General features: G+C 39.3%; 1 protein-coding gene and 1 long non-coding RNA gene across 3 annotated transcripts in view; one reads left to right on the top strand and one right to left on the bottom strand.

Annotated features, from left to right (window-relative positions):
- NOM1 (nucleolar protein with MIF4G domain 1) overlaps positions 1 to 16,133 on the bottom strand; it is a 30,759-nt gene extending 14,626 nt beyond the window's left edge. Inside the window, exons 1-3 of one of the 2 annotated variants that reach the window (XM_037835726.1) lie at positions 15,036 to 16,133; positions 13,441 to 13,568; positions 10,017 to 10,212 (exon numbers count right to left, since the gene is read on the bottom strand). In XM_037835726.1, coding sequence (XP_037691654.1) covers positions 10,017 to 10,212; positions 13,441 to 13,568; positions 15,036 to 16,052 — 1,341 coding nt within the window. In that variant the 5' untranslated portion in view covers positions 16,053 to 16,133. The remainder of the gene's footprint in view (positions 1 to 10,016; positions 10,213 to 13,440; positions 13,569 to 15,035) is intronic. The other variant, XM_037835727.1, reaches the window with a different exon arrangement.
- LOC119533865 overlaps positions 15,548 to 21,544 on the top strand; it is a 63,761-nt gene continuing 57,764 nt past the window's right edge. The window contains exon 1 of the long non-coding RNA XR_005216912.1: positions 15,548 to 16,096. This is a non-coding gene — a long non-coding RNA (uncharacterized LOC119533865). The remainder of the gene's footprint in view (positions 16,097 to 21,544) is intronic.

The raw sequence follows: 21,544 nt of genomic DNA on the forward strand, positions 1-21,544 counted from the left end.
GTATAACAGTATGATTTAGGAGGACTTTAGGAATGTACTAAGAAGTGATATAATGGCACTGAATTATGGCAATCAAAGGGTACTAAGAATGACAGTCTGATTTCATTACACTTTGTAATGGAAAAGCAAATGGACTTACAGCATTGATATGTGAAATGAGAACAGCTCTTAGAAATAAAAAAAAATTATTTTAAGAGTGATCCCTAAAATTGTTGGTGCAGTCACTAAACTAGCGATGTGGTTGAGAGGAGAATCCTACTATCCAGAAGACCTATGGCCAGTGCCATTCTCTTTTCTGTCTTCAGCTTCCCAATGCCCAGTAGGTCCCAAAGTCTCCACCTTCCAAAAAATTTCTACAATGTAACTACTGCTGGGTAAGGAAAAATGTGGTTCAGAAGATTATCTAAGAATAGCACTGTAAAGGTAGGAAAAGCCAGCTAGCAAAAAGTGAAAAGAACAGGAGAATTTCAATATGAAAAGCTCTTTTCATATTACAAATGTTAATAGTAACAAACCTTTCATGAGCATTTTCTATGAGCCAGGCTCTTTTCTAAGTTCATCACATGTAATAACTCATTAGACTTAACACCTCTACAGATGAAGAAACTGAGGCACTGATAGATTACACAAGGTCACATCTACTAAGTGGCAGAGCTGTGTTCTAAACTTGGCAGCAGTGCTCTTACCCACCACACCGCACTGCTTTAACGTAGAAACCTCTAATAATAAGAAGGGTAGTTCTTTCTGGCAAGTTGCACATTTAAGAGTAAGCTGCTGACTTGACAGTCCCACTCTACAAGACTCCAAATAGTTTTTTTTTTTTTTTTTTTTTTTTTTTTTTTTTTTTTAATCATCATTTTATTGAGATATATTCACATACCACGCAGTCATACAAAACAAATTGTACTTTCGATTGTTTACAGTACCATTACATAGCTGTACATTCATCACCTAAATCAATCCCTGACACCTTCATTAGCACACACACAAAAATAACAAGAATAATAATTAGAGTGAAAAAGAGCAATTGAAGTAGAAAAGAACACTGGGTACCTTTGTCTGTTTGTTTGCTTCCCCTACTTTTCTACACATCCATCCATAAACTAGACAAAGTGGAGTTTGGTCCTTATGGCATTCCCAATCCCACTGTCACCCCTCATAAGCCACATTTTTATACAACTGTCTTCGAGATTCATGGGTTCTGGGTTGTAGTTTAATAGTTTCAGGTATCCACCACCAGCTACCCCAATTCTTTAGAACCTAAAAAAGGTTGTCTAAAGTGTGCGTAAGAGTGCCCACCAGAGTGATCTCTCGGCTCGTTTTGGAGTCTCTCTGTCACTGAAGCTTATTTCATCTCCTTTCACATCCCCCTTTTGGTCAAGAAGATGCTCTCCATCCCACGATGCCGGGTCTACATTCCTCCCCGGGAGTCATATTCCACGTTGCCAGGGAGATTCACTTCCCTGGGTGTCTGATCCCACGTAGGGGGGAGGGCAGTGATTCCACCTTTCAAGTTGGCTTAGCCAGAGAGAGAGGGCCACATCTGAGCAACAAAGAGGCATTCAGGAGGAGACTCTTAGGCACAAATACAGGGAGGCCTAGCCTCTCCTTTGCAGCAACCATCTTCCCAAGGGTAAAACTTATGGTAGAGGGCTCAACCCATCAAACCACCAGTCCCCTATGTCTGTGGTCATGTTAGCAACCATGGAGGTGGGGTAGGCGAATACCCCTGCATTCTCCACAGGCTCCTCAAGGGGGCACTACTTCTTTTTTTTTTTTTTTTCATTTTTTTCTTTTTTTTTTTTTTTTTTTTTGTAACTTTCCCTTCTTTTTTCAAATCAACTGTATGAAAAAAAAAAAGTTAAAAAGAAAACAAACATACAATAAAAGAACATTTCAAAGAGACCATAGCAAGGGAGTAAGAAAAAGACAACTAACCTAAGATAACTGCTTAACTTCCAACATGTTCCTACTTTACCCCAAGAAAGTTACATAATATAGCAACATTTCAGTGAACTTGTTCCTACTACATCCATCAGAAATTAACAGACCATAGTCATTCCTGGGCATCCCCAGAACGTTAAATAGCTTATCTGTTCTTCTTGGATTATTGTTCCCCCTTCCTTAATTGCTCTCTACTGCTAGTTCCCCTACATTCTACATTATAAACTATTTGTTTTACATTTTTCAAAGTTCACATTAGTGGTAGCATATAATATTTCTCTTTTTGTGCCTGGCTTATTTCGCTCAGCATTATGTCTTCAAGGTTCATCCATGTTGTCATATGTTTCACCAGATCGTTCCTTCTTACTGCCGCGTAGTATTCCATCGTGTGTATATACCACATTTTATTTATCCACTCATCTATTGAAGGACATTTGGGTTGTTTCCATCTCTTGGCAATTGTGAATAATGCTGCTATGAACATTGGCGTGCAGATATCTGTTCGTGTCACTGCTTTCCGATCTTCCGGGTATATACCGAGAAGTGCAATCGCTGGATTGAATGGTAGCTCTATATCTAGTTTTCTAAGGAACTGCCAGACTGACTTCCAGAGTGGCTGAACCATTATACAGTCCCACCAACAATGAATAAGAGTTCCAATTTCTCCACATCCCCTCCAGCATTTGTAGTTTCCTGTTTGTTTAATGGCAGCCATTCTAACCGGTGTTAGATGGTATCTCATTGTGGTCTTAATTTGCATCTCTCTAATAGCTAGTGAAGCTGAACATTTTTTCATGTGTTTCTTGGCCATTTGTATTTCCTCTTCAGAGAACTGTCTTTTCATATCTTTTGCCCATTTTAAAATTGGGCTGTCTGTACTATTGTCATTGAGTTGTAGGATTTCTTTGTATATGCACGATATCAGTCTTTTGTCAGATACATGGTTTCCAAAAATTTTTTCCCATTGAGTTGGCTGCCTCTTTACCTTTTTGAGAAATTCCTTTGAGGTGCAGAAACTTCTAAGCTTGAGGAGTTCCCATTTATCTATTTTCTCTTTTGTTGCTTGTGCTTTGGGTGTAAAGTCTAGGAAGTGGCCTCCTAATACAAGGTCTTGAAGATGTTTTCCTACATTATCTTCTAGGAGTTTAATGGTACTTTCTTTTATATTGAGATCTTTGGTCCATTTTGAGTTAATTTTTGTGTAGGGGGTGAGGTAGGGGTCCTCTTTCATTCTTTTGGATATGGATATCCAACTCTCCCAGCCCCATTTGTTGAAAAGACCATTATGGCTCAGTTCGGTGACTTTGGGGGCCTTATCAAAGATCAGTCGGCCATAGATCTGAGGGTCTATCTCCGAATTCTCAATTCGATTCCATTGATCTATATGTCTATCTTTGTGCCAGTACCATGCTGTTTTGGCAACTGTGGCTTTATAATAAGCTTCAAAGTCAGGGAGTGTAAGTCCTCCCACTTCGTTTTTCTTTTTTAGAGTGTCTTTAGCAATTCGAGGCATCTTCCCTTTCCAAATAAATTTGATAACTAGCTTTTCCAAGTCTGCAAAGTAGGTTGTTGGAATTTTGATTGGGATTGCATTGAATCTGTAGATGAGTTTGGGTAGAATTGACATCTTAATGACATTTAGCCTTCCTATCCATGAACATGGAATATTTTTCCATCTTTTAAGGTCCCCTTCTATTTCTTTTAGTAGAGTTATGTAGTTTTCTTTGTATAGGTCTTTTACATCTTTGGTTAAGTTTATTCCTAGGTACTTGATTTTTTTAGTTGCTATTGAAAATGGTATCTTTTTCTTGAGTGTCTCTTCAGTTTGTTCATTTCTAGCATATAGAAACATTACTGACTTATGTGCATTAATCTTGTATCCCGCTACTTTGCTAAATTTGTTTATTAGCTCTAGTAGGTGTATCGTTGATTTCTCAGGGTTTTCTAGATATAAGATCATATCATCTGCAAACAATGACAGTTTAACTTCTTCTTTTCCAATTTGGATGCCTTTTATTTCTTTGTCTTGCCGGATTGCCCTGGCTAGCACTTCCAGCACAATGTTGAATAACAGTGGTGACAGCGGGCATCCTTGTCTTGTTCCTGATCTTAGAGGGAAGGCTTTCAGTCTCTCACCATTGAGTACTATGCTGGCTGTGGGTTTTTCATATATGCTCTTTATCATGTTGAGGAAGTTTCCTTCAATTCCTACCTTTTGAAGTGTTTTTATCAAAAAGGGATGTTGGATTTTGTCAAATGCTTTTTCAGCATCTATTGAGATGATCAATTGATTTTTCCCTTTCGAGTTTTTAATGTGTTGTAATACATTGATTGTTTTTCTTATGTTGAACCATCCTTGCATGCCTGGAATGAACCCCACTTGGTCATGGTGTATGATTTTTTTAATGTGTCTTTGGATTCGATTTGCAAGTATTTTGTTGAGGATTTTTGCATCTATATTCATTAGGGAGATTGGCCGGTAGTTTTCCTTTTTTGTAGCATCTTTGCCTGGTTTTGGTATTAGATTGATGTTAGCTTCATAAAATGAGTTAGGTAGTGTTCCATTTTTTTCAATGTTTTGAAAGAGTTTGAGTAAGATTGGTGTCAGTTCTTTCTGGAAAGTTTGGTAGAATTCCCCTGTGAAGCCATCTGGCCCTGGGCATTTATTTGTGGGAAGATTTTTGATGACTGATTGGATCTCTTTGCTTGTGATGGGTTGGTTGAGGTCTTCTATTTCTTCTCTGGTCAGTCTAGGTTGTTCATATGTTTCCAGGAAATTGTCCATTTCTTCTACATTATCCAGTTTGTTGCCATACAGTTGTTCATAATATCCTCTTATAATTTTTTTAATTTCTTCAGGATCTGCAGTTATGTCACCTTTTCATTCATTATTTTGTTTATATGGGTCTTCTCTCTTTTTGATTTTGTCAGTCTAGCTAGGGGCTTGTCAATCTTGTTGATCTTCTCAAAGAACCAACTTTTGGTGATATTTATCCTTTCTATTGTTTTTTTGTTCTCTATGTCATTTATTTCTGCTTTAATCCTTGTTATTTCTTTTCTTGTACTTGGTTTAGGATTGGTTTGCTGTTCATTTTCTAGCTTCTTCAGTTGATCCATTAGTTCTTTGATTTTGGCTCTTTCTTCCTTTTTAATATATGCGTTTAGTGCTATAAATTTCCCCCTTAGCACTGCTTTTGCTGCATCCCATAGGTTTTGGTATGTTGTGTTCTCATTTTCATTCGTCTCTATATATTTAGCAATTTCTCTTGCTATTTCTTCTTTAACCCACTGATTGTTTAGGAGTGTGTTGTTTAACCTCCAGGTATTTGTGAATTTTCTAAGTCTCTGATGGTTATTGACTTCTAATTGTATTCCATTGTGGTCAGAGAATGTGCTTTGAATAATTTCAATCTTTTTAAATTTATTGAGGCTTGTTTTATGTCCCAGCATATGATCTATTCTGGAGAAAGTTCCGTGAGCACTAGAAAAGTATGTGTATCCTGGTGATTTGGGATGTAATGTCCTGTAGATGTCTGTTAAATCTAATTCATTTATCAGATTGTTTAGGTTTTCAATTTCCTTATTGGTCTTCTGTCTGGTTGATCTATCTATAGGAGAGAGTGATGTGTTGAAGTCTCCCACAATTATTGTGGAAACATCAATTGCTTCCTTTAGTTTTGCCAATGTTTCTCTCATGTATTTTGTGGCACCTTGATTGGGTGCATAGACATTTACGATTGTTATTTCTTCTTGCTGAATTGCCCCTTTTATTAGTATGTAGTGGCCTTCTTTGTCTCTCAAAACATCCCTGCATTTGAAGTCTATTTTATCTGAGATTAATATTGCTACACCTGCTTTCTTTTGGCTGTAGCTTGCATGAAATATTTTTTTCCATCCTTTCACTTTCAGTTTCTTTGTGTCCCTGTGTCTAAGATGAGTCTCTTGTATGCAACATATTGATGGTTCATTTTTTTTGATCCATTCTGCGAATCTATATCTTTTAATTGGGGAGTTTAATCCATTTACATTCAACGTTAAAACCGTGAAGGCCTTTCTTGAATCGGCCATCTTATCCTTTGGATTATGTTTGCCATATTTTTCCCTCTCTCTATTAATATCCTTTATTGTACCCATACCGAATCTCTTTAGTACTGAACCTTTCTCCAAGTCTCTCTGTCCTGTCTTTGTTTCTCTGTCTGTAGGGCTCCCTTTAGTATCTCCAGTAGGGCAGGTCTCTTGTTAGCAAATTCTCTCAGCATTTCTTTGTCTGTGAAAAATTTAAGCTCTCCCTCAAATTTGAAGGAGAGCTTTGCTGGATAAAGTATTCTTGGCTGGAAATTCCTCTCACTCAGAATTTTAAATATATCGTGCCACTGCCTTCTCGCCTCCATGGTGGCTGCTGAGTAGTCACTACTTAGTCTTATGCTGTTTCCTTTGTATGTGGTGAATTGCTTTTCTCTTGCTGCTTTCAGAACTTGCTCCTTCTCTTCTATGTTTGACAGTGTGATCAGTATATGTCTCGGAGTGGGTTTTTTTGGATTTATTCTATTTGGAGTTCGCTGAGCATTTATGATTTGTGTATTTATGTTGTTTAGAAGATTTGGGAAGTTTTCCCCAACAATTTCTTTGAATACTCTTCCTAGCCCTTTACCCTTTTCTTCCCCTTCTGGGACACCAATGAGTCTTATATTCGGACGTTTCATATTATCTATCATATCCCTGAGGTCCATTTCGAGTTTCTCAATTTTTTTCCCCATTCTTTCTTTTATGCTTTCATTTTCCATTCTGTCATCTTCCAGGTCACTGATTCGTTGTTCAACTTCCTCTAGTCTTGTACTATGAGTGTCCAGAATCTTTTTAATTTGGTCAACAGTTTCTTTAATTTCCATAAGATCATCCATTTTTTTATTTAGTCTTGCAATGTCTTCTTTATGCTCTTCTAGGGTCTTCTTGATTTCCTTCATATCCCGTACTAGGGTCTCATTGTTCATCTTTAGTTCTTTGAGTAGCTGCTCTAGGTGTGTCTCTTCTGGTCTTTTGATTTGGGTGCTTGGGCTTGGGTTATCCATATCGTCTGGTTTTTTCATATGCTTTATAATTTTCTGTTGTTTTTGGCCTCGTGGCATTTGCTGACCTTGATAGGGTTCTTTTAGGGTTTGTAGACCAGTTGAAGTCCTTATCTCTAATTTATCAGATCTACAGCTTCGTGGAGTACACTTTCTCTAACTAACCAGCAGGTGGCGTCCACGAGCCACCTGTTCTCCACAAGCCAGATCTCCCCTGCTTAGCCTTTTTGGTGAGTGGGGGAGTGAGTCTTGTGGGGCCCAATTGGTGTCCCAAGCTTGCGTGTGTAGTTGGTGTTGCCTGCCCTGTATGTGGGGCGTGTTTCTGGGCAGTCGGGGAGGGGGGGGTGGCCCTAACAATCAAATCTCCCTGATGATCCTAGAGTTTTAAAGCTACTGCAATAGTCTAATCCTTCAGTTCAGTCCTGCCACAGTTTGTCTCTGCCACTGACCCACAAGTCTTTGGTATTGGCGTATGGCTCCTGAGACTTGCAAGTGGGCCCCTCTTCCAGGCTGTGCACCCCGGGTCCTCTGTTGAGGGATGACTGTGCTATGTCACAGGTGAGTGCCGTCCCCCCAGGGCAGTTCTGGGCTGCTGGGCTGTGTTGGGAGGCTCCCAGTCTGCTCAAATGATGGCTGAATGGGGCTCTGTTAATTCACACTGCTCCCCCTTCCCAGCTCTGGGACATTCAGCTGAGGTTGCAGGGAAGGCTAATGTCCACGCCCAGTTTTGTGGTGTGTGCCTGTTATTTGAAGCACTTCCGTCACACTGGGTTGTCTGGGGCAGTTCTGGGCTATGGGGCTGGCGATGGGCAGGAGTGTTTCCTGTCCACCAGGATGGTGGCTGTGAGCGGACACCCCCCTTTTCTTGGGAAGTTGTGTTGTTTAGTGAATTTTCTCAGCCATTGGATTATTGCCTTTTGTCTCAGAGCTCTCTTAGTTCTGCTCTTGACTTGACTTGCCCAAATTTCAATTCTTTGAAGCTTTCTGTATTGAGCTTCTTAGCGTAATTGTTTTAGAAAAAGCAAAAAGGATTTAAAAAAAAAAAAAAAAAAAAAAACGGCCCTCCTCAGAGATCTAATGGGTTATTGAAATGCTAATAGACAAAGCAACCAGGGCCATTAAGGAAAGTTCCACAGGGCAGAGAGATCAGCCTTGCTTCGGGATTTGCATATGCGCCTCAAGGCCTGATCTCAGCCCTTCCCCTTTCTGTGTTCACCAGAACTCCAAAAATCCTCTGCTTTTACTTTGGAGCTTCTCGTGTTGTTTTCCTTCTATGCCCGTCTCCTCTCTGCTGGGCTGGCTGCTCTCAGAGTCTCTGGTGTCTGGTCTCAGTCTATCTATGGTTGGAGTTTGAATCAGTAGAATGAGTTTTCTATAAGAGCAGCCACTGCAATTCTCCCTTCTCCTTCCCGGAGCTGACAGCCCCTCCTCCCCCGGGACTGAGCCTGGCAGGGAGGGGCGCGGGTCCCCTGGCCGCAAAAACTTACAGATTTCGCTGATCTCAGCAGTTCCACGTTTTCATGAGTGTTGTATGAAGTATGCCCAAAGACAGATTGCTCTGTGGTGTCCAGTCCACGCAGTTCCTGGCTTTTTACCTACTTTCCTGGAGGAGTAACTAAAACATACAGCTCACCAGTCTGCCATCTTGCCCCGCCCCTCCAAATAGTTTTTAAGACTATGATTGAGAGCAAGTAATAAAAAAATGAAAATAATTTGAATCGCATTATAGGAGAAACCAGGCTAGCTTAGGAACTAATAAACAAGTCTTGTGATCTTGGGAGTATCACATAACACTTCAGTAACTTTGTTTGCTGTATTTACAAAGTGGGGTTAAATAAACACCTGCCCTGCTTATTGCACTGGAACATTTTGAGGATCAAAGGCAATAATGACTCAAAAGTGAATAAACTTACACCAGGGAATCAGACATTTGGGGATGTTCTCCTGTCTTGGTCTATTGGGAGTAGGGCTATCAGAAGACAAAGAACACTAAGAAAACTCACCATCAAAAGGTACTGTACCCCTTAAAGATCCAAACTGGTTGACAAATTCTTTCGACTATAAATAATATCTAATAAAATTAAGCCTCATTCATTTAGTCACTCATTTAATCACCTACTTTAATATATATACACCTTTAGTCAGATTGATTTCCTTTAATATTCTTGAAATCAGCTCATTGTGGGAATTGGAATATTGACTGGGAAGGTTATAATTTTACAGTATTATGCTATTAGAAAAGGATGGGCCTTTAAAAGGTGGGTGCCTTTGAAACCAGAGTCATCACCATGGAGCCTTCCCTAATATTAAATCTTCAGAGGATCACTAAGCTAGGATAAAGAATACAAGAGAGGTGGAGGTAGAGGGTGGGGACAAATATTTATTTAGCACCTATTAAGTAATATGTTGCCCAACTTAATCCTGACAAAAGCCCCCAAAGTAGCTACTGTAGCCCCACTTTATAGATGAGGAAAAAGGCACAGAAAGCGTATAAAAAACTACCTGGAAGTGAACCCCGGTGACTCTAAGCCTATATGCTCTTCCAAATATCTCTTTAATACTCAATTTTCTTACAAGTTGGTGGCCGCCTTTCCTTATTAAAAGATAAATCTTCCACCCAACACAAATAAATACCTCAGGAGCAAAATTATATAGCTCATGTATATTCTGAACTTCTGAAATAAGTCAGTGTTAAAGTAGGGAATATACAGAAATGAAGGCACGTTCAAGAGGTCAGTACAGAAGAAAATAATATATATACAGACACAGTAGAATAGACAGAACAAAAGAGCAAAGCTGACCAATTTACTGAATGCTCTTTAGAATTATATGGTATAGAAAAGGTATTATTTATGAGGAAGAAAAATGAAGTAACAAAAGAAAACAACATATATTACCCAATTTAGTATTTATCAGGCCTCTCAATAAAATAATCACAGTATAATCACTATGCACAGACAAGAGAATGGCATATGGGAAATTAGTGAGAAAAGATAAAAGCCCTACCTCAATTCCTACTGTATGGTGAAGAATACTAACTAACAGAACATGCTCCATCATCAGCCTGCTGGGCATAACCGTATCAGTAACACAAGCACTCATAAGAACACCTGTTAAAGTGTCATTCATATCCTTCCTACTGTTAGCCATGTACAATTCTTCCAGTTGCCCACTTATTGAGGCCATGTTTGGTTCACTCAACCTGCAGAGAAACAAATAACAAAAAGTAATGCTCAAAATGAAGAATTTTTCAGTCCAATTAAGAAAAGTTATCAATTTATTTTATGTATACTTTTGAACCATGAATAATTCTTATCTTGGCTCAATAACCTAGCATACATAGTACATAACTATAAGCAATATTTGCGAAATAATGTAATTATTGGGGATTGCTACTAGGTTTCTTTTCAGCTGAAATGTGGCCCTAATGAACTGTACACAGGATTTTCTTTAAGTCTACAAAAACTTTAATAGGGTACTCCAATGTGTATCTTGATCTGACATGCCCAAACAGAGGTAGGAAACCATTTTAGATAGTGATGTTAGGAAAAATTCCCACTTTTCAATTTATTAGGTATAATAAAAATCTTTGGTTGCTAACACTGAAAGAAGGTTGTTCTGTTTTACTGGGTGGGGAGGGGGAGAGTATATATATGTACATGGAAGATTATTCATTGGATATCTGTGCTGGCATTAAACTGAACATTAAAGCAGCACTTTATAGTAAAATCCCAGGATGCACTGCAGAAATAGTATTTTGGTTTTGATTAGAAAGCAAGAAAATGGTGTATGAATATATCTCAATAAAACTGCATTAAAAAAGAAAAAAAACAAGTGAACAAATAAGAAACAAAACAATACAAAGGTGTGGGAAGGGCTATAAAGGGGTGACATGACAGAGCCTTAAAGTGATGAAACAGTTCTATGTATTGATTATGGTGGCAGTTACATTAATATAAACATGATAAAACTGCACAGCACAGACACATATACACATAACACATGTAAAACAGATGAAATGTGTGGGTCGTATCAACAATTTCCTGGTTTGTTTTTTTTTTTTTAATTCCACGATAATCATGCAAAATGTTACCTTTACATGAAACTGAAGGTACCTGAGACCCTACTCTACTTTTTTTTTTTAAATGCTTTTACTTACTGCTAACTGTGCAAAGGACACCAATTCAATACCGTGCAGCAAAAGTTACATAATTCCAAAATTAAACAATAGCATATGGGATAAATCTAAAGCAGAGTACCATGTGCCTTCACAACTGATTATCATAAAACACAACTCAATTCTGACCTATCTACATTTTTTGCAATTCTCTGTGAATCTACAGTTGTTTCAAAGTAAAAAGTTAAACAAACAAAAAGCAATACAAACTCAAGATCTGGCAAACTAAAATATGATATTTAGAAGTCAGGATAGTAATTAGTTTTAGAGAAAAAGTGACTGGAAGAGGGGCAGGAGGATAGCATTTGAGCTGAGAGTAAGGAGAGAGAAGTGGAAAGGGACATTAGCAGATACGTGATTTTAACTCACTCTTCAAAAGAAGACAGCTGAAGTCTGGACTCCTGAAGACAATTACATAATAATGTAGATTACAAGGGGTGACAGTGTGATTGTGAAGACCTTGTGGATCACACCCCCTTTAGCTAGTGTATGGATGAGTGGAGGAATGGGGATAAAAACTAAAGGACAAATGGGGTGGGATGGGGGGATGATTTGGGTGTTTTTTTTCACTTTTATTTTTTATTCTTGTTCTGGTTCTTTCTGATGTAAGGAAAATGTTCAGAGATAGACTGTGGTGATGAACGCATAACTGTTATACTGTGGACAGTGGATTGTATATCATGGATGATTGTATGGTGTGTGAATGTATTTCAATAAAACTGAATTTAATTAAAAAAAATTCCAATATTAAAAAAAAAAAAAAAAAGAGTGAAGGCAAAATGAGCTATAAATCACCGTGGTGGGCAAATTTGGCTCTATTCTTTCTAGCAGCCAACCTAAAATAGAAACATACATACAGAGTTTACAATGCCAAAGGGATTTTTTTTCCATTGGTTAAGAGAAATACAATTATCCTTGATAAAAAAAAAAAAAAAAAAAGAAGACAGCTGATGCAGATAATGGATAAACAAAATATGGTATATACACACACAATGAACATATTCAGCTCTAAAAAGGAAAGTTCTAAAATTTGCTACTACATGGATGAACCTTGAAGACCTCATGGTGAGTGATACAAAGGGACAGACAGTTTATGATTCCATTTATACGAAATAGCCAGAATATGCAAATTTGGAGACAGAAAATAGAATACAGGTTACTAGCAGTGCAGGAAAGAGAATGGGGAGTTAATGCATAATGGGTTGCAGGGTTTCTGTCTGGGGTAATGAAAATTTTCTGTTAACATTATGAGTATTAATTCCACTGAATAGTATGCTTGGGAGTGGTGAGATTAACAACTACAGGCAAGAGATGATGATCCCAGACTGGATCTAATAATGGAGGAGAAAAATGTCCAAAAACACATTATTAGGACATATGAAAAAAAAAAGGAGTATAGATTGTAAATTTTCTATCAATGTTAAATTTCTTGAACTTGATAACTGTACTGAAGGGTTACAAAGTGAATATCCTTGTTCTCAGGAAATATACAAGGAAGTATTAAGTATTCAAGCAGTGTGATGTGTGCAATCAGCTCTCAAACGTTCAGAAAAATGTACAGATAGAACGATATGGCAAAAGTGGCAAAATGTTAAATTTGGTGGATCTGGATATCTGGGTTAGGGGTATATTGGAGTTCTCTGTACGGGATTTGTATTATTTCTGCAACTGTCCTGTAAGTGAAATTATTTCAAAATAAAGTCTAACAACAACAACAAAAAAGATAGCGAATGGAGGAGGGATAACTGACAAAGTCCTACCTGTGGTATTTCCAATCAACTTTTTAATGTTTTATTCTAAATTGGGTAACCAAAAAACAAATAAGGTATGGATAAGGAATGAAGGGGATGAAAGGCCACATTCCTGATTGATGACTGGAAGTGCCAGTGACACCATGAGGCCAGATGAATTCACTTTTGCAAGAAGAACAGTCCCTTCCTTTTACAACTCTGCTTCTCTGACACAGAATCTCTGTCCCTGTTCCTCCGTGGCTCACATGCTTCTCCTTAGAGTAATAATGCCAGCAAGGGAACTGCTTCCAAACTCGGAAGGGATTCGAAATATCAAAAAGTTGGGTATCAACCCCTTTTCAAGGTATTGGGTCTGGAGGCATCAAGAACAGAACAAAAAGGATCCAATCAACTACTACAATCCCATGCCCCATCAATCATATTTTATTCCTAGGATAGTTTTATATTTTTGGAAAACAGACCACCCCTTTAAGTGACAAAACAGAACTAATTTGCAATTTACCTGTTAATTAGACCTTTTACATGTTTCTTTAACCTTTCTAGTTCTTCCTTTTTTTGGGTATCCAATGTTTCCTCAGCTTGCTTCACATGAGGTGGAACATATTTTTTACCACTTTCACAAAGACTCTGCTTGAAAGGAGAAAAATAAATTTAAAACATTTACAGTAGATAAATCTCATTTTTTTCCTTGTGATATGCACATTTACATATTAAATTCCCAAGAACTACTGGAAGCTATTACCACTACCATTGCTATTTATTAAATGTCAGATATCTGCTGAGTGCCTAGTACAGTCCTGGATAAGCACTCTACTCACTGGTCTGTTGGATGTTATTATTTATGTTAACGTCAATATATTTTACCATCTTGTTTCACCCTCTACAGTTATTTGGATATGGTTGTGCACCTCTGGTTTCTACAAAGCCTTTTGCCAAGGTTTAATTTACTTCTGGCATGGCAGAATACAAAACACCTAATTTAAATTTACCATCAAGTTCTGGAGCAAAAATGTTCTAAAATAATTTCAAACACATTCAAAAGTAATAACTAAATTTACACAATAGTAAACACCAACCTAGATTACCAACTGGAGGATTACAAATCATTATCACCAACCAATACTCCCTCAGCACCAAAAGCGCTTTCATGAGACAAATGTTTGTAAGGTATCATCCTTGCTGTGAGGGAGTTTAAATCTAATTGGACAAAGCACATGCATGTACGTAGGAACTATTTTTCTTCGGACATAAATTACTCCACACTGTTCACCAATTTTACCTCAATAAGGCTGTTAAAGAAAACTTAGGAATTGCCCACAGTGTGCCAGGTACTAAAGCACCAGGGATAGAAATGACAGTTCATACACTTACGATAGAAAAGGATTCCCAGAGATGCTTGACGTTAACATGTAAACAGAAACTAGTCAGTGAGAAAAGGGGGGAAAGGCCTTGCAGGCAGAAGGAACATATTTAAAGGCAGAATGCTGAAAGAGTAAGATGTGGAGAAGGAAATGCAAGCAATTCCATGTCTGACTTCAAGATATATGTAAAGGAATAAGGAGAAGCAGTTTTAAATAGGCAGGGGCCACATCATGAGGGCCTTGATTGCTATGTCACAGATCCTGAACTGTATCTTAAATGAGAGACGTTATCCAAGGGAGTGTTACAAATTAGCTATGTGGTTTAGAAAGATTCATTCCTGTAGCAGGTGAATAGAAAAAGAACTAGAGTGAAATGAGGCAAAGTAGGAGGTCCTGAAGTTAAGCAGCAAGTGTAGACAGGAAGACCAAGTTAAAAGTCAGGTTTGGAGAACTGTGACACTGAATAGAGAATGAAGGAGATCCACCTCCAGTGGAAATGTCAATTTAGTCCCCAGAATAAAAAGGTCTCTAGAATTGTTTTCTTCCCTTATCTTTTGTTATGGAAACTTAAAAACACAAAGGTAGACAGAATAGAGTAACAATCCTGATTTATCCAACACTTGGCTCACACAATTAATACAGCAATTTTGTGTCTCCTGTATTCCACACTCTGCTCCCCCCCCCCACGTCGTTTTGCAGTAAATCCCAGAAGATCTAGAGATTTTTCAAACCATACCTGATCTGTTGTGTCACCATCCTCTGAAGAATTTTCACTCTTCTCTTCCACTTCTGTAAAACGGACTCTTTTTCCCCCCCTTTTCTCATGTGCTCTCCCTACTGCTGCTGCTTCTTTCTTTTCCTTTTCCTCTGGTACATCTTCCTCCTCCTCTTCGCTCTCAGCTTCTTGTGCTTCTGACTCTTTCTTTTCCTTTTCCTCGTCTACATCCTCCTCCTCCTCCTCCTCCTCACTTTTTGTAGTGGCCTCCTCTTCACTTTCCTCCTCGCTGTCACTTTCTAAGTCACTTTCGGGGAGTGTTTGCCCGGCGTCTTCCTCCTCACTATCGCTTTCATACAAGCCACTATTTTTTCCAGATTCCAGGACTCCTAAAATATAGTCTAGCCCATCGCGTGCAAAGCTAAGTGGCACAGAGCTACCATCGCCCTTCTTTTTACGTTTGTTCAAGCCCAGACAACGCTCCAGCTTTCGTATCTCTCGGTCCTCCTCCTCGTTGGCCGCTAGAAGTGCCCGTTTCCGAGCAGCGGCGGTGGCGGCTGCAGAAGGTCTGGTCTTCCGGGGGGACCCCTTCACTTTCGCTTGGGCCGAGGGAACCTTGGCTTTAGCTTGGGGAAGTCGCAGCTCCTTGGGAGGAGGTGGGTCCCGACTTACTGTCGGGTGAACGCTTTCCATTTTCTTTTCCGACTGGGGGCTGCTCGTTTCTTCCGCTCCGCTGCGGCTTCCAGGGCCGGGATCCCGTGCAGGGACTCCTGTCCTTTGAAACCGGCGCGCTTTCCTCAGATGTCGCTTCTCCTTTTTCAACTCTTTGCGGCTTTTTTTCCCACCCTGGCGGAAGCCCGCTAGTCCGCCACGACCTTGGGCTCGGGACCCCGGGAGCGGTCCCGTGAAGCCCCCGGGGATCTCACTCCTAGAAGTCGTCTGCACAAACTCCTCCACCGCTAGCTTTAGCCTCTTCATGGATCCCTTCCCACCGCTCCCATGACCGCGGTACGGCCCGTGCCCACCTTTACGCTTCATGAAGACCAAGCACACCCGGCCACTGCCCGGGTCGGACTCATCAGGTACACGTGGGCGCAGCCATCTTCCAGGGCGGCATAGACGTCCGTCTTCCGGCCTGGGAGGGCTGCCGGGTGGAGAGGGCTCGGTGGAGAGAGGCGCGAGGCTGTGCGGTGCACTGCGCTACCTACTGGCGGGAGGGCGGCAGGGCCCAGATCGAGGAAAGCCGCGAGGGACAGCAGTAGCAAATGATGCCTAAACAATTTCAGTTACACAAAAAAATTTAACTTAATTTCACGTGGAATACACCTTTAGTGGATTCTCAACATAGCAGTCAAGGTGATTCTTTTAATAAATGAAAATAATACGTCACACTGCTGCTTAGACTCTTCAATGGCTCTCTTTTCACTTGCAAGGCTTTTGAGGCGCTCTCTACATGATTTGCCCTGAACCTCCTTATCACCTACCACTCCCCCTTCTGCTCCAACTCACTGGCCTCCTTGTGGTTTCTGAAACACACCAGGCTGGATCCTACCTTAGGACTTCACACTGGCTTTTCCTTCTTTAAGAGAAGCTTTTCTGGTTGTCTGCATGGTACCTTCCCTCTCCTGCTTCAACTCTGCTTAAATGTCATTTTAGTAGATCTATCCTGACTACATTATTTATGCTTGCACAAACATCCTATCTCCTTTATACTTTTTTCCCATGGCAAGTATCACCTAATTTTATTAACTTAGGTTTATTGTCTCCCTCTTACCATTGGAGTGTTAGCTTCACCAGGGCATGGAATTTTTTGTCTTTGGGATTTAGGTCTTGGGTTACAGCATTGCCTGGCACATAATAGGTGCCCAATAAATAGATGTTCAATGAATGAATGCCTTATTTATCTTTCTAAATTCACTATGAAGTATTTCATTGTATGGAAGTACCATACCATAATTTAGTTAAGCAGCTCCCTACTCATTGTTATTATTTTCCACATATTTATATTTAAAATGATGCTGCATAAATAAGATGCTCCTTCACTAGAATATGGAATTTGATGCATTTTTCAAGAGGTAGAGGTAGATTTCCAGAAGCACTCCTTGGTGGTGAGTGAAATTCATGCCCTTAAAGACATTTAAAAGTAGCCCTCATGGGACTTGAGGTGTGGCTTTGCTTTCAAAACCATGTGGTATTGTTGGTAGGGAAGTAGAATGGTGCAGCCCATCTGGAGGGCAGTGTGGCGGTTTCACAGAAGCCAAGTATAGGGTTGCCATATGATCCTGCAACCCCATTATTAGGTAAACTTGGAAGAACTAAAAAAAGGGACACAAATGGACATTTGCACACTGGTATTTGTGGTGGCACTATTCAGGATTTGTAATGGATGGAGGTGGTCTAAGGGTATATTGACTGACGAGTGGAAGGGCAAACTGTGGTGTGTGCATACAATGAAATACTGAGCAGCTGCAAGAAGGAATGAAGTTGTGAGACATGCAACTTGACAAATGAATCTTGAGAACAGTATGTTGAGTGAAATAAGCTAGAAACAAAAAGACTAATATTACAATGCCTCACTAATAAGGACTAAATATAATGTGCAAACACTGAGAATTGAATTTGAGCACATAGGTTATCAGGGAAAGGCTTATTGCAAAGGTTCCTAAATTGCAAGTTCTTACAGCAGTCATATCTATTCCTAAGTTGTTATGGTTATTTCTACATTCTGAGATGCTGGGCTCTTTGTGTATATCCTGGTCATTCCCTGGAACTTCAGTTATCTGTGTGACACCTGAGACTCAGAACTAGAGTTCTGCAGCTATGAAAGTCAGTATTACACCATACAGCAACTGTTAAAAAGCTGAAACACATATCAGACTTCAATTGGAGATTTGAACGAAGCTGATCTGGTCAGGACTAAGGCATATCGGACTAAATGGTAAAAAACAACACTGACAGTGTTTTGAAACATCAACTTCTGTGTGACATCAAAGGAAGAGATGTTTATTTGGTGCAAAATTTATATTTTCTGTAGCATACTATCTAATTTAACTTGTATGGTCGGTTACTTTGAACACCATAATTACATGGAAACTTGAATAGGGAGTGAGATCTTGTAGTTTGCACGGGTTAGAGTAATGCCCCAATACAACTCAGAGTACTTTGGGCGAAGAATTAAAAAAAAAGTATTTGAAAAGCCCCCTTGAGGGACTGGGGGAAAATGTGGACCTATAAAACCTCCCCACCTGGGGAATTCCTGATATTTTTGCAAGCAGTGGGTACTACTTAATTTAATAGGCCAAGCCCTCAGTCTTGGGGCTTGCCCTTAGGAAACGTATTCCTGCCAAGGAGAAGCTAGGCCTACTTATGCTTGTGCCTGGGAGTCACCCCCAGAGGGACTCTTTTTTTTTGCTCACATGTGAACTCTCTCTCTAAACCAACTCTGCAGGTAAACTCACTGCCCTCCCCCTGCATGGGACATGACTCCCAGGGGTGTAAGTCTCCCTGGCAACATGGGACATGATTCTCGGGGATGAGCCTGGCCCTGGCATCGTGGAATTGAGAAAGCCTTCTTGACCAACAAGGGGAAGAGAAACGAAACGAATTGGAGTTTCAGTGTCTGAGAGATTTCAAATAGAGTTGAGAGGTCATTCTGGACATTATTCCTATGTATTATATAGATATCCCTTCACAATTTCTAATGTATTGGAATAGCTAGAAGGAAATACCTGAAACGATTGAACTGTAATCCAGTAGCCTTGATTCTTGAAGATGATTGTATAACTATATAGTTCTAAAGGTGTGACTGTGTAATTGTGAAAATGCTGTAACTGACACTCCCTTTATCTAGTGTATGGACAGATGAATAAGAAAACAAATACAAGAAAATAAATAAATAATGGGAGGGATAAGGGGTTTGGGATGTTTTGGGTGTTCTTTTTTATTTTTATTTTTATTCTTATTTTTTTGGAGTAATGAAATGTTCAAAAATTGATTATAGTGATGAATGCACAACTATATGATGATACTGTGAACCACTGATTGTACATTTTGGATGATTATCTGGTATGTGAATATATCTCAATAAAATTGCATTAAAAATGATGTTGCAATGAATATCTTTGAACACACAGCATTTTATACTTGTGACAGGGGTATCTGAGGGCTACATTCCTAGAGGTGTAATTTCTGAATCAAAGGGCACATATTTTGTAAATTTGATAGATATTGTCCAAGAGCTATTCTTTTTTTTTAATTAAATTCAGTTTTATTGAGATATATTCACATACCATACAATCATCCATGGTATACAATAAACTGTTCATAGTACCACCATGTATAAAAGTAAAAAAGAACATCCAAATCATCCCCCCATCCCACCCTATTTTTCATTTAGTTTTTGTCCCCATTTTTCTACTCATCCATCCATGCACTGGATAAAGGGAGTGTGATCCACAAGGTTTTCACAATCACACTGTGTATTAGTTAGGGTTCTCCTTGGAAACAGAATCAATGAGAGATGTCTCTGATTATCAAATTGTAAAAGTGACTCATGCAACTGCGGGAGTCCAAATTCTGCAGAGCCGTCAACAAGCTGTCAACTCCAAGGAAGATGTCTGACGAACTCCTCGGGAAACGAACCGGCAACTTCGATGAGCTCCCCAGGAAATGCTTCACTGAGCAGCCAAAGAAGAAGTGAAGGGTCTCTAACCGTCCGGCTTATAAGCCTCCAACTGATCACCCGGACCAAATCCAGCCAATTGCATTCTCTCACTGTGGAAGCACGCCCCTTGATGAGTCATCAGTCAGCTGCAGTCAATTGACTGATGATCCAACAAACCAGCCCGTTGGTTTATTAACCAGCCTCAAATATCCTCACAGCAATCATCAGGCCAGTGCCTGCTTGACCAGACAGCTAGGCCACCTAGCCAAGTTGACACATGAACCCAACCGTCACACACTGTCACCCCTTGAAAGCTACATTGTTATGCAATCATCTTCAAGAGTCAACGCTACTGGGTTGGAGTTGGATAGTTTCAGGTATTTACTTCTAGCTATTCCAATATATTAAAACCTAAAAAGGGTTATCTATATAGTGCGTAAGAATGTCCACCAAGTGACCTCTCAACTCCATTTGAAATCTCTCAGCCAGTGAAACTTTACTTCGTTTCATTTCACATCCCCCTTTTGGTCTAGAAGATGTTCTCAATCCCATGATGCTGGGTCCAGATTCATTCCCAGGAGTCATATCCCACATTTCCAGGGAGATTTACACCCCTGGGGGTCAGGTCCCACATAGGGGGTAGGGCAGTGAGTTCATCTACCAAGTTGGCTTAGCTAGAGAGAGAGGGCCACATCTGAGCAACAAAGAGGCACTCAGGGGGAGACCCTTAGGCACAATTATAAGCAGGTGTAGCCTCTTCTTTGCAGTAATGAGCTTCATAAGGGCAAGTCCTGAGATACAGTGTTTGGCATACCAAACCATCAGTCCTCAGTGTTTGTGAGAACATCAGCAATTCAGGTGAGGAAGCCCAACACTTCCACATTTTCTCTCAGCTCCTCAAGGGGGACCCTGCATATATATTTTTATTCTCTGCCCAAATTATTTTGGGATGTGTCGCTATTTCACACTAACCTATACAAACCTCCCAGAGCTCAATTTCTATTCAAAGTTCCATGTAATTATGGTGTTTGAACAAACTGACTATAGAAGTTATATTGTTTAGAGAATATAGCTCCTGCACCAAATAAACATCTCTTCCATTGGTTTCACATGGAAGTTAAAGTTTCAAAACACAGTCAGTTTTGACCTTTACCCTTTGGCCTGATTTGCCCTAGTCTTAACCAGATCTGCTTCATTCATATCTCCAAAGAACTATTCTTGAAAGTTATCTTAACAAATGAAAGTTAGGAGAATGTGTAATTAAACTTTTGGTCTTTGCCCATTTGATGGGGAAAAATGTCATTAATTTTATTTTGCATGTTTCTTAATAAAAGTGGAGTTAAACATCTTTTAATACCATGAAATATTTCTGTTTCTCTTTTGCAAATTTCTGGTTTATGTATTTTGCCCATTTTACTATGGTTTATTCATCTTTTTCTTACAACAATTGTTTATATATTGAGGAAATTAGCCCTTGTTTGCGACATATGTTTCAAATACAGTATTTTTCTCTAATTGACTTTTGATTTTGGCTGTTTATTTATTTATTGCCATGGAGTAGTTATAAGCTTTTTACATAGTCAAATGTAATCAATATTTTCCTTTATGGCTTGTTGGTTTTGTGTTATACTTTGAAAGGCCTTCCCCACTAGAAGTTTAAAAAGAAAACTCTCCAATTTTCTTCTTGTACTTTTGTGTCTTTATTTTTTAAAACCTTAATCTTTTACCTATCTATAATTTATTTTGATGTATAGAGTAAGCTGGGATCAATAGAATTCTTTTTCAGATAGGCACCCTATGCCAGTATAATTTATTTAATAATCCAACTTTTCCCCACTGAGTTGAAATGCCATCTTGATATATACCA

Source organism: Choloepus didactylus, chromosome 5 (assembly GCF_015220235.1).
Source record: "Choloepus didactylus isolate mChoDid1 chromosome 5, mChoDid1.pri, whole genome shotgun sequence".
NCBI lineage: Eukaryota > Metazoa > Chordata > Mammalia > Pilosa > Megalonychidae > Choloepus > Choloepus didactylus.